The 13,980-nt window shown below is 40.8% G+C and overlaps 1 protein-coding gene and 1 long non-coding RNA gene across 2 annotated transcripts; one reads left to right on the forward strand and one right to left on the reverse strand.

Moving 5' to 3' along the window:
- Window positions 10,540-11,663, forward strand: LOC8071127 (germin-like protein 12-2). The gene is made up of 2 exons (XM_002443930.2): window positions 10,540-10,750; window positions 10,913-11,663. The coding sequence occupies exons 1-2, from the start codon at window positions 10,633-10,635 to the stop codon at window positions 11,479-11,481; spliced, it is 687 nt and encodes a 228-aa protein (XP_002443975.1). The 5' UTR covers window positions 10,540-10,632; the 3' UTR covers window positions 11,482-11,663.
- Window positions 12,539-13,441, reverse strand: LOC110436844. The gene is made up of 2 exons (XR_002454701.1): window positions 13,232-13,441; window positions 12,539-13,115 (listed from the first exon to the last, which is right to left on the reverse strand). It is a non-coding gene; the product is annotated as an uncharacterized LOC110436844 (long non-coding RNA).

The raw sequence follows: 13,980 nt of genomic DNA on the forward strand, positions 1-13,980 counted from the left end.
CTTACTACTGTATGTTTTTATTATTTCTATGCTACTAATGATAATAAAATAAATGGTCAGTATTTCTCTACTATAATTGTAATTGTGTCCGTGTTGTGGCTCTGCCACCATGACTTTAATCAAAAAATTAATGTAATTTATATGACTGCCGGTTATTTGGGGTATATATAGTGAGCAGCCAAACGCTTGACCAGATGCAGTACCAAGTTAATGAAGTGTAGATATCATGTATGCAAGCGGACAGATAATCAATTTATAATTTTACCACTGGGAAGGTATAACTTTGCATGAATATATAGTATTGATAACTAAAGTTTACATATGAAAGATTTAATCAATATCATACACTCACATGATAAAGATATATATACTCCCTTTCTATATGATTTAGTCATTTTGGACAAGTTTGGGTCAAACATTGAGAATATAAATCATCAATAACTTTTAAATGCTGAGTTTGCAAATGTTTCAATTATATGAATAGATTTGTCTTGAAAAATACTTTCATAAAAGTATACATATATCATTTTTTCCTAGATATTTTTATAAAAATAAGAGGTCTTGTGTTTTGGAGACTGTGTCATTGTCCTAAATGACTTCTAAATCTTATACGACAGTGTATATATATATAAATGATAAGTACATATTAAGCATCATAATAGATAAATAAATAATTCATTTAGAGCCCTCTAATTATAGCAATAGCCATAGTCCAATTAGAATATCAGAAGAATAGTTCCTAAGTTCAGGAGCATTCTTGGCAAGGTTGTCGCTATCAATGTCGAAGCACACGCGGGATGGAGAGTAGTAGTTGATGTCGTTAAAGTCATACTCTGAGCCATTCCTTGAGAGGATCAGAGAGCATGGGCGGCGCCAGGGGTATACCCATGTATTCTATGGAATACCCATGATTTTTGTGACAAACACAAATATATGTATATATATACACACACATGTATAATCAGCATATATGTTAGTTTATTGAATGTTGCAAATATGTAGCCCATAAAAGAACTCCAATAGTCTGGCTAAAATTAATTATCAAATTCTATTGCTTAGCTATTTTGTCCAATAGAAAATTTCTAAAAAATAAGAGATCTACAACATTCTTGTTACTTTACAAAGTCTTACAGTTAGCGTCTGTAAGAAGCTATATATAGCCACCGAAAATCAAGGGAAAGCCAACTTTCTATTTTACAAAATTAGATAGCATATTAGTTGGAGTCTACTTTTGCTATACAAATTCTAAAATAGCATAAACAATAAGAATAGTTAAACTCTTGAAGTTGTTCTAAGCCTAGTAGAACAACTAGTAGCGGCTGCCCATGAACTCATCAGAAAGAAACCCCATCGACGGCATTCCTCTGGCGGCGGCGGTGGTCAGTGGTCTTTGTAGGCTTTATCATATATGGCTCCCCCTCAACGCCTTTCTCATATATGGCTTGAAGCAACAACAAGGTGAACACAAAGATCCCACATCTATTTTTTTATTCTTCAAAGTAAAAATTGAAGGTTTCATTTTCTTCTTTTTTTTTGTTGCGTTTTGATTTTTTTAAAGAAATGTTGCATTGTATTCTTGTAACATAGATAAAGAATTTATATATACTTTGATTATTATCAGGGGCGATACTAGGCTCACTTTGCCTGATGTCTTGTTACTAGGATAAACAAATATTTTACCTAGCATATATTTTAAAAAAATTATATGTACTACTTGAGCTGCACCAGGATCAATTTTGTATTGATTTTGTCCCCTATTACTATTGCACATATACATAGAAAATTTTTTATACGTGGAATACCCAACTATAAAATCCTAGCTCCGCCACTGTTAGAGAGGAAGGTGTCAGAGAGGAAGGTGTGTAGAGAGGGGGGAAATGGCCCTACTGTGCCGGAGATTTGTCCCCTTTCTGTCATGCCCCGTGCATGACCTTGTCGGAAGCATGGAGGACAGCACTGCGTCCATCAGACAACACTGCAGCCCCAGAGCCTTGGGTGCTCGGGGCGCTAGGTTCTGTTGAATATAATGGGCCTTTAGCCCATAATTATATTTAATGATTAATTAAAGAACCCATAATAAATGCTATAATGAAAACGGTTTAGTACTGTATTGATGATTGACCATGTGTTAACTCAACTTAAATATGTGGCTTTTGTTAGCTCCTATGGAGAAGTTGAGGAAGGGAAAAAGGGTGCCACACGCGCGCGCGCCCCGCTGCCACCGTCGAGCCGTGCCGTGCCGAGGCGTGGCGTGCGTGCGTTCTTGTACTGTTGCTAATTGATGGACTCGGTTTATGGCAATTAAATGTGATTAATTGTCATCAATCAGACGTTTCCTCCTGGGGCCTATATATTCCATACGCGTGACACTCTTTCCTTACGTGCGAGACACAATCAGTCCTCTCGCTTTCTATCGAGTTGCTCTCTGTTTGTTCCCGTCCTGAACCTCTGCGCGCACAGAGATCGGGAGAGCAGGCCTCCGGAACCCGACGTCCTACATCGAAGCGTCTTCCGCGACTGCTCACCGATGAGATCGTCTTCTTCCACTCCGGCGGATCGAGATCGACTACTGCGTTCGCGGGACTGCACTGCGAACATCTTCCTGCATCGACTGTGGTCCGCTACTTCACGCAACGCACTATATCGACTAGTGCGAATGGAGCCGCCGGTGCCTTCGGCACTGGTCCCTCCTCGGGGTACAATCCTAATCGATTGTCTTTTATTTTCAGTATGTCTGTTGTAGTTGCAGTAGTTCTTGCAATGTTTATCTCTAAACTGAGTAGTGATAAAATTGCACACGTGCACATATATACCACCACAATATTATGCGTAATTTTCTAGATTAAATCAAACATTAAAATGTCTAATTTTGTAACAATCCAAAATCTGATATTAGGCATTTTTGTGTTAGTGGTTTTGCTGCTGCGTTAAAACCGGATGCGTTTGATGGTTCAAACTATAAGCGGTGGCGCGCGAGAATGATATTGTGGTTAACTGCTATGAGTTGCTACAACGCCGCGAAGGGGAAGCCGGAACAGTTTACTCCTGATGAGGAGCAAACGTTCATGGCAGCGGATAACCTCTTTAGAGGCGCCGTGATTAGTGCGCTCGATAAAAAGTATGTTGACAACTATATCATTTGCACCACTGCTAAGGAATTATGGGATGCGTTTGAGGCCAAGTTCGGGGTTTCTGATGCTGGTAGCGAGCTGTACCTCATGGAGCAACTGTTTGATTACAAAATGGTGGATAACCGTTCTGTGATTGAACAAGCACATGAGATACAGGCACTAGCTAAGGAATTAGAACAATTATCTTGTGTGTTGCCTGAAAAGTTTGTGGCCGGTGGTATAATCGCTAAGCTGCCACTTTCTTGGAAGGATTTTGCTACTTCTCTAAAACATCAGAGGAAAGAGTTTGGTCTTGCCGAACTCATGGGAACTCTTGATGTTGAGGAGAAGGCGTTGAGTCTTCTAGTGCCAATGTGGTGCAAAAGAAAAGGCAATTCGCATTCCGTAATAAAAAAAAGAACAAGCAAGAGAACAAGCAAGGGACAAATCTGAAGCCAAAGCAAACTGCAACTTTTAAGAAGAAAAAGACAGATGGAGGCTGCTTTGTTTGCGGTAGCGATGACCACTGGGCAAGTGCTTGTCCACATCGCAAATTCAAACGAGAAGAGAAAAAGTCAGTGAATATGGTCATTAGCGAGGCTGAAGGAGGAACATCTTGGTATGGTAATTATTTATCTATTGTTCTTTCAGTCTGTCATTCATCTGAGTGGTGGATGGATACTGAGGCTAATTTTCATGTATGTGCTGACATCTCTTTGTTTTCTTCTTATCAGGCCGGCGACACTGGAGCCTTACTGATGGAGAATGGCTCTCATGCGCGTGTTCTTGGTGTTGGTACGGTCATTCTGAAGTTCACTTCGGGAAAGACGGTGCTGACGAAGAACGTGCAGCATGTCCCCTCCATAAAAAAAAATCTAGTTAGCGGCTCACAGCTTTGCAGAGATGGCTACAATATAGTCTTTGAGGCCAATAAAATTATACTTTCAAAGTTTGGAACTTTTATTGGTAAAGGTTATGATTGCGGAGGCTTGTTCCGCTTATCTATGCATGATGTGTGTAATAAAATCGTGAACCATACTATTATTTCGAATGAGTTTGGCATTCGCGATTTTGTCTTGTTAATTATGGTTGTTTAACGCGGCTAGCAAATATGAATTTAATCCCGAAATTTAATTTAGTCAAAGGTTCTAAGTGCCATGTATGTGTGCAATCTAAGCAACCTCGCAAGCCTCACAAGGCTGCGGAGGCGAGGAACTTGGCACCATTAGAATTAATCCATTCCGATCTATGCGAGATGAATGGTGAGTTGACTAAAGGTGGTAAACGATACTTCATTACATTTATAGACGATTGTACTAGATTTTGTCATGTGTACTTGCTTAAAATAAAGGATGAAGCATTACAATATTTTAAAGCCTATAAAGCTGAAGTAGAAAATCAACTTGAGAGGAAAATTAAACGCTTAAGGTCCGATCGCGGTGGAGAATATTTTTCAAGTGATTTTTCTGATTTCTGCGTAGAACATGGAATTATTCATGAGAGGACACCGCCATACTCACCACAGTCCAATGGGATTGCTGAAAGAAAGAATCGTACTCTAACTGAGATGGTTAACGCCATGTTAGAGACTTTGGGACTATCTAAAGAATGGTGGGGTGAGGCGATATTGACAGCATGTTATGTCCTGAATAGAGTTCCTACAAAGAATAAAGAAATCACACCATTTGAGGAATGGGAAAATAAAATAATAAATGTCTCCTATTTGCGTACTTGGGGTTGTTTGGCTAAAGTGAATGTGCCAATAAACAAGAAACGCAAACTCGGACCTAAGACAGTTGATTGTATTATCCTTGGTTATGCTACTCACAGCGTAGGGTATAGATTTTTAATTATAAATTCTGGAGTACCAGATATGCATGTTGGTACTATAATAGAATCAAGAGATGCAACATTCTTTGAAACTGAGTTTTCTATGAAAAGTACACCTAATATTTCTAGTCATGAGTCTATAAATTACCATGAGCAATTTATTCCGATAGAACAATCTGAGGAACCTCATGTTCACTATCCTGAGGAGGATGATAATGTAGTCACTCGAACGAGCAAAAGACAAAAAAAAGTGAAGTCTTTTGGAGATGACTATATTGTGTACCTCGTGGATGATACCCCAACAACCATTAAAGAGGCACTTTCCTCTCCTGATGCTAACTTGTGGAAGGAAGCAATAAGGACTAAGATGGATTCAATAATGTCTAATGGAACTTGGGAAGTGGTTGAACGGCCTTATGGGTGTAAACCTATAGGGTGTAAATGGGTGTTCAAGAAAAAGCTTAGGCCTGATGGTACAATTGAGAGGTACAAGGCTAGGCTTGTGGCTAAGGGTTATACCCAAAGAGAAGTGGAATATTTCTTTGATACTTATTCACCTGTTGCCCGTTTGACCACAATTCGAGTGTTACTATCTTTGGCTGCCTCTCATGGTCTTCTCATTCATCAGATGGATGTGAAGACAGCTTTCCTAATTGGAGAGTTGGAGGAAGAGATCTATATGGATCAGCCTGATGGATTTGTAACAAGTGGTCAACAGGGCAAGGTGCGTAAGTTATTAAAATCCCTATATGGCCTAAAACAAGCTCCAAAATAATGGCATGAGAAGTTTGACAGAACTTTAACTTCTGTCGGCTTTGCTGTTAATGAAGCTGACAAATGTATGTACTATAGGTTTGGTGGGGGTGAAGGTGTGATCCTTTGTCTGTACGTGGATGACATACTGATCCTTGGGACAAGCCTTGATGTGATCAAGGAAGTTAAAGACTTTTTGTCTAATAACTTTGAGATGAAAGATTTGGGAGAAGCTGATGTTATTCTAAACATTAAGCTTTCAAGAGAAGGTAATGGTGGGATTACACTTGTGCAATCCCACTATGTGGAAAAGATTTTAAGTCGCTTTGGGTATAGTGACTGTCAATCTGCTCCTACGCCTTATGATCCTAGTGTGCTATTGAGGAAAAATCAAAGAATAGCAAGGGATCAACTAAGATTCCCCCAAATTATAGGCTCATTGATGTACCTTGCAAGTGCCACGAGGCCTGATATCTCGTTTGCAGTGAGCAAACTTAGCCGGTTTGTGTCAAATCCGGGAGATATTCATTGGCAAGCTCTTGAGAGAGTGATGCGCTATCTGAAATGTACTGTGAGCTATGGCATTCACTATACCGGATACCCAAAGGTATTAGAGGGTTATTGTGATGCAAATTGGATATCTGATGTTGATGTTAAAGGCCACAAGTGGATATGTGTTTTTGCTTGGAGGTGGCGCTGTTTCATGGAAGTCTTGCGAGCAGACTATCTTAACGAAGTCAACTATGGAAGCAGAACTCACAGCATTAGACACCGCCGGCACTGAGGCCGAGTGGCTTCACGAACTCCTGATGGATCTACCGGTGGTTGAAAAAACTGTGACGGCTATTTCCATGAACTGTGACAATCAAACGGTGATCACAAAAGTCAACAGTTCTAAGGACAACATGAAGTCTACTAGGCATGCCAAACGGCGTTTGAAGACTGTCAGAAAATTGAGAAACTCCGGAGTTATAGCATTGGACTATGTCCATACATTTAAGAATCTGGCAGATCAATTCACAAAGGGACTATCCCGTAATGTGATAGATAGTGCATCGAGTGAGATGGGTTTGAGACCCACGTGAGGTCTACCATGGTGGCAACCTATTCTATAGGATCGGAGATCCCGTGAAGTAGAATGGTGAAACAAGCCAGAAGTAGATTGTGAGGAAAGACCCTTTACTTAACTGATCTCAATTGCACTTCTTTCCTAAGTCTGTAAGGAAGGCTGGTTATATACCTTAATGTATTCCAAAGCGGCTTGTGAAGCGATAGATGTTGTCCTACAGAACATCTTTAAGGAATACACCTATATGAGTTTGACTGTTAGTCACAGTCTATGAGATTTGGGTGATCTCTAGATACTCATGAATGGGCTAGAAGTATGACTTATATGCTTCAACCAGAGGGGATGTTCATGCAACCCTGTATCAGTTATGAATTTAGATGAAGCTTATATCATAGAAAACTTGCAATTCAAGGCATAGTCCATTGTTCAAGTTGTGACTAAGTGTAGTCTGTACTCTAAGTGGAAGTTCAACTTAACAGTCTCCACTGAAACGACTGGTATATGAAACGATATGGAAATTCGAGAGCTTTTCTTATGTGCCCTAGAAATAGGTGGGGATTGTTGAATATAATGGGCCTTTAGCCCATAATTATATTTGATGATTAATTCAAGTGCCCATAATAAATGCTATAATGAAAACGGTTTAGTACCGTATTGATGATTGACCATATGTTAACTCAACTTAAATAGGTGGCCTTTGTTAGCTCCTATGGAGAAGTTGAGGAAGGGAAAAAGGGTGCCACACGCGCGCGCGCCGCCGCCGCCGAGCCGTGGCGTGGCGTGTCGTGCGTGCGTGCGTGCGTGCTTGTCTTGTCTTATCGAGATGACACACGAGGACCAGACGTGACATGGCACACGCGTGGTGAATAAGGAAAGGGAGGAAAACAAGATCTTACCGTTGTGTAATTAATGGCAATTAATTGCTAATTGATTGACTCGGTTTATGGCAATTAAATGTGATTAATTGTCATCAATCAGACGTTTCCACCTGGGGCCTATATATTCCATACGTGTGACACTCTTTCCTTACCTGCAGGACACAATCAGTCCTCTCTCTTCCGGTCGAGTTGCTCTCTGTTCGTCCCCGTCCCGAACCTCTGCGCGCACAGAGATCGGGAGAGCAGGCCTCCGAAACACGACTTCCTACATCGACACACCTGCTCGGGTGTGCAGGCAATCAGATTTTTGGGAGCGTCTTCCGCGACTGCTCACCGACGAGATCATCTTCTTCCACTCCGGTGGATCGAGATCGACTACTACGTCTTCGTCTTTTTCCTGGTGGACGTTCGCGGGACTGCACTGCGAACATCTTCCTGCATCGACTGTGGTCCGCTACTTCACGCAACGCACTATGTCGACTAGTGCGAATGGAGCCGCCGGTGCCTTCGGCACTGGTCCCTCCTCGGGGTACAATCCTAATCGATTGACTTTTATTTTCAGTATGTCTGTTGTAGTTGCAGTAGTTCTTGCAATGTTTATCTCTAAACTGAGTAGTGATAAAATTGCACACGTGCACATATATACCACCACAATATTATGCGTAATTTTTTAGATTAAATCAAACATTAAAATGTCTAATTTTCTAACAGGTTCTAGCCTAGATGGCCTGTGCTGGAGACCGGGGCTAGGGGATCGGGCCGAGCATCCCATTGATCAGGAGCCCCGAGCAGAGGCGGTGAGCATACTAGGGCTCTGCCCTATCGTTGGCCACAAGGTATACTTGAGGGGTGTAGCCCCTGAGTCCGCGAGCGATTCTAGCTAGAGGGGATCAGGGATGTAACATGACCCTATGTTAGGATCTAGTGAAACTTCAAGGTCAACACAGCCGATTAACCAATGCCAGATCAAAATCTGGAAGTAAAAGCTGGTTCCAAACCGGCAGTGATCCCTAGTTATGGCCTTATGGGTAGCCAGAAGCCAAATGCTTGATCGATCCCAAAAAAAAAGTCACTATCAGGTGCAGCCGGACGTCAATGAAGGGCCAGTGTTCAGGGATGAAAACGGTACGGATATTTTCCGACCGTATTCGAGACCGAATTCGTTTAGAGGAGTTCAGATCTATCCGTATTCGAGTCGGAATATTCAACATCCAATACTGTATCCGTATCCGAATACTTAAATCGTATATTTATAATGTCGACATCTAATCCTATCTTATGACATGGTTGACATTATCCGTATTCGAATCCGAATCCGACCAAAAATATGAAAACAAATATGATATTGGTGATATCTGTCCGTATCTGGTCCGTTTTCATCCCTACCAGTATCATATCAAAAAGTCTGGGATCTGGTGAAAAGAAAAAATATATTTTCCTAATGCTGTGGCAATAGCAGGCTGCAGCATTATGGGATGACCGTGTGGTGGAGCACAAAGAACAGATGATGGTTTGGTCTTGTACCGATAGATACTTCACCTCTAGATTAACTCAAAGGTAAAACGTGCTGTAGCTACCCTGTTAGGCTTTTACCAAGTTCGTCCCTGCCTTGGTACGGAAGCATTCCAGTTGATCAAGTAAACATTGGAAACATGAGTTGACTCTTTCTGCTGTATAGTGGTCGCGAATGACGAGATGGAGATTATATATTAAATAGTTATATGATCAAGGTGAAGATACTATATATACATGTGTTATAGACAGGCTTCCCCACTGTTGACTCTTTCTACCTTTTATTAGCGAGGAGTTGACTCTTTCTATACATATGTTAGCACAACCATCGACGGACCTTTTGAAGCATTTCTCTTGTATACGCAACTATCACAGTCAGAACCAATGGTGATGAAATGCAAGAAAATAAGCATGTTAGACCATAAGCTAGTAAAATATCAACCAACAAAAGATTGACAGGGAAAAAAGTAGTTTTATTTTATATAAGTTCTGGTTTAAATCATGCCCGCTAAGCAATCCATATACTTCACGTATTAGTGTAAAGCTACTAAGAAGCAATCAGTGCTTGACCTAGTAAAGCGTGTACCACAGTTCTCACAAGCAAAAAAAAAGGTGACCACCAAACAAACAATGGAAACATTAATCGTCTTGAATGACGAAATATATGGAGATTGTTGGATAGTTATAATGATATGAAGTGGAAAAAGTAATAAAGATTTTATATGACGGTCATATACTTTCGCATTGTAGACTATTTCTATATTTCTTTGTGAGTTGACTGTTTCCATACTTACGTTAGCACAAGCAAAGATTGTCTGATGAACCATTTTTCTTGTTTACGCAGCTATCACTGTCCACCATCAGCAACGCACTCATACCAATGTCTTATCATGCATCTGATGCTCAAATGGATGTCCAAATTATCGGTTTTATCCAAATTCGAATCCACTAACCGATCTCCTCCATTTTGCGGTTTACTTCCAAAGGTTTTAAAATTTCAATCAATTTATGTGACCACTAGAAATCTTGATTTTGTGGTTTTCTTCCAATTTGTAAAATTGATATTTAAAACGATGATAGTATGCTTGAACCCAGACACCTAGAAACACAAAACGAAAACAAAGAGTACACTTTGGTAATATATATATGCTGTGCTGCAACTGCAAGCAAAGAGACCATGCACGCTGATTTTGTTAGTCGTATGGTGCGTGTGAAAATATTATTAAAAGTAGGGTAGGTTTGGAAAGTCGATATCACTGCCAAGACTGTTTCTTCGATCAGTTCTCCTGATAGGTTCAACTTATAACTTTTTCAGCCATTAACACGTACACGTTGCCACATGAGCATGCGGCAGGCTATATAACCTCTCCATCCCCATGGCGAAGGCATCAACAAGACAGACACAAACACCACAAGCTAAGAAGCTCCATAGCTGAATTCAGAGACTGCAAACACGTACAAAAAGTGTGTGCAAAACCAAATGGCTGCCTCCAGCTACTTCATTCTCGTTTCTTTTGTAGCATTTGTCATTTCACAGGCCACTGCCTCTGACCCTAGCCCCCTCCAAGACTTTTGTGTTGCCGACAAACATTCTCCAGGTATGCATACTCTCGCTTTAACTCAAGCTGTTTTCTTATACTAAATCTCTAATCAAATAAGAATCATTTGTTCAAACAAACATCTACATACAACAAGCATTTCTAGGTATGGCCTAATGACATGTTCTTCATCTAACTATTTGCCTTTGTCTATGCATACAGTGAAGGTGAATGGATTTGTTTGCAAGGACCCAATGGCTGTGAACGCAGATGACTTCTTCAAGGCAGCAAAACTTGACCAGCCTAGAGACACCATGAAGAGCAAGGTCGGATCTAACGTTACTTTGATCAATGTCATGCAGTTGCCTGGACTCAACACCCTTGGCATCTCGATGGCTCGCATTGACTATGCACCATTAGGTCAGAATCCTCCACACACACATCCTCGTGCCACAGAGATTCTCACCGTGCTTGAGGGTACACTCTATGTTGGATTTGTCACCTCCAACACAGACAACGGTAACAAGCTATTCACCAAGGTTCTCAACAAGGGTGACGTGTTTGTGTTCCCCCAAGGGCTCATACACTTCCAATTCAACCCAGTCCATGACAAGCCAGCTGTCGCGATCGCTGCACTAAGCAGCCAGAACCCTGGGGCTATTACTATTGCCAACGCGGTCTTTGGATCAAAACCGCCCATCTCAGATGATGTCTTGGCCAAGGCTTTCCAGGTGCAAAAGGGAACAATTGATTGGCTCCAAGCTCAGTTTTGGGAGAACAACCACAACTAAGTAAATTGGGAGTCACTTCATTGTATGAAGATAGGTTTATATATGTATTTTGCATTACTCCCGTGTGTATTCAATTATGACATGCTAAGACAATATGGTAGAATAATTAAATGGGAAGTGTATGTAACCAATCACTATTTTTGTGTTTCTGCTACAAGCTATATCACCATGTTCTAGTTGAATATTTGAACTGAAGTACGTGAGGATCCTACATAATTTATTGGATATTGTTTGTATATGATATGCCGTTACATATATCAACAATATTTCTTGACATTAATTTGGAGATGAATATTGCATGGAGCCTTTCCAAATTACTAGGCTAAACTGAACTATCAACCGGTAGATCGGCTAAGACTAAATTAATCGACCCAGTAGGCCTTGGACTCCAGTCTCCTTGGAGCCAACGACCAGTGTGTTCCACTAGCTAGATTCATATAGTAACGGAGATCAAGTACCATACGTGGCCACATCCAATTCCAACAATGTAATGACTAGTAAAATTCACTTTACAAATTCAACACAAAAGTTCACACACATGAGAAGCAAATTGGGAGCTAGCGATTAGGAGCTTGAGATAAGTTTGTAATCACGAGGCAACATTCAGGAAATTTCACTTCAGATATGGGAGCTAGCAAGATTGCACTAATGCATTGCAGTAACTAGATGGTAGCTACGACCAACATTCAGGAAATTTCACTGTCCGACAAATCGAGATGGATGAACATGCAGTAACCGGGTAGCTAACAAATTACCTCCTGAAAGAAGTCTTACATTTAGAAACTGGTACCTTGTTGTCTATTGAACAAATTAATAATTCAGAATATTTGTTGTGTCCGAACTGAGAGTAAAAGGAGCTAGTGCTTCGATGGGAAGACTGAAAGTGTCATGGAAAGGATGAACTGCGCCTTCCTTTCAGAAGAAAGAAAGAACAGAACAGAACATAAATATTCATCGAAAATATGGTGTCCTTTAATTAGTATTCCCTCCGTCCCAAATTACAAGTCGCTTGACTTTTTATTGCAACCATTTTGGTATGTATCCAGATATAATAATATGTCCAAAAAAAGTCAAAGCGACGTCGCCTTTAGTATGCTTTTAGCAACAGAGAAAGACAAATGAAAGTTCATATCCTTGTTCAGAAGATAATTTATCACTGATGTTGATGCAAACTTGCTGACATCCTCAAAAGCAACAAACAATCCCATGAAAATTAAAATTGTTTTGCAGTTCCAACAATGGGGCTACTGCAGTGCTAGCTGCTGACTGGCGGGCTACCTATTGGCCCTCTAGTGCTGAATGGCAAGTTGCCTGCTGGTCCCTTTTGATTCTGTTCCATCATCAACAAGGTAGACCGGAAGCTAACCATGATTTCGCCCGGCTTTCCTCTGCACAGCCGCATGGAGAGTTGGAGATTGGCTGCTGCAACCTCTCTCTTGCATAAGCGATGCCCTCAATGACATGTGACATTCTTGGGCGAGAAGTTGATCAATAGACTATATATGAGTCCTTGCGAACCCTAGGCAACGCCAGCGCCTTTATCAAGGCCCGCCAACAGAGTAGATCCCTCTTCGCTATCTCAATGATGCTGCTCAGATATTTGCTAGCTTCCTTGTCAAGCAATTCTGTAATACCTGATTTTAAGGACAAAATCATATATACACTATATATGAGTCTTAAAGGTCAAATCTCACATATAGCTATAAATAAGAGTAATATCAATAGACAATGCATAAATCATATAACGTACTTAGTAAATCAGTGATAACCTTAGGCAGCAAAAACAACGGAAGATAAATCCAGACTTCGGGTATCAACTCATGATCACAAGCCTAAAGCTTCTCCTGAGGTGTGGGGGAAATAGCAAGAGTGAGTCCCTGTCGAACTCCACAAATATAGCAATAAGGTAGTAGCAGATCCCACAAACTCATGATCAATGTGATATAAATAATGTAGAGCATAAAACAATAAACATTGAGCATAATAACATAATAAGAATCATCATCTTTAATGTAAGAGTCCCCAAGGCCGCTCATGACCGTGAGCATAGCTAGTATACTAGTTTATTAAACACTCTGCAGAGGTTGTACATCTTTATCCATGAGTAATGATTTACCCTTTCACCCGAGGTCGCGAGTCTCTTAACCCCCTTCCTAGGGTGGTCGGCAGGATTCACTATGAAACCTTTTAAAAGTTCATCTGACAAGTTAGGGCCGCATGTTCCCAATCAGTGCGCACATATAGAACCACCTTCCAAATGGCACAATGATGTGCAGCCTATACACATAAGGACAGAGGCCGCACTATACCCAAAATGCAAGCCCCTCGAGTGCCCTTACGAGTAACCTCTAAGACTATCTCCAACAAAGAGAACCTAAAATGGAGACCTATTCTTTGATTTAGGTCACGCACAGTATATAGATAGCAAACCCAAAACATTCCTTCTCCAACAGCTATCGCAAAAGCAGAGACCCAAAACTACCGTGCCGCCACTCCGAC

The sequence above is a fragment of the Sorghum bicolor genome, chromosome 7 (genome assembly GCF_000003195.3).
Source record: "Sorghum bicolor cultivar BTx623 chromosome 7, Sorghum_bicolor_NCBIv3, whole genome shotgun sequence".
Taxonomy (NCBI): Eukaryota; Viridiplantae; Streptophyta; class Magnoliopsida; order Poales; family Poaceae; genus Sorghum; species Sorghum bicolor.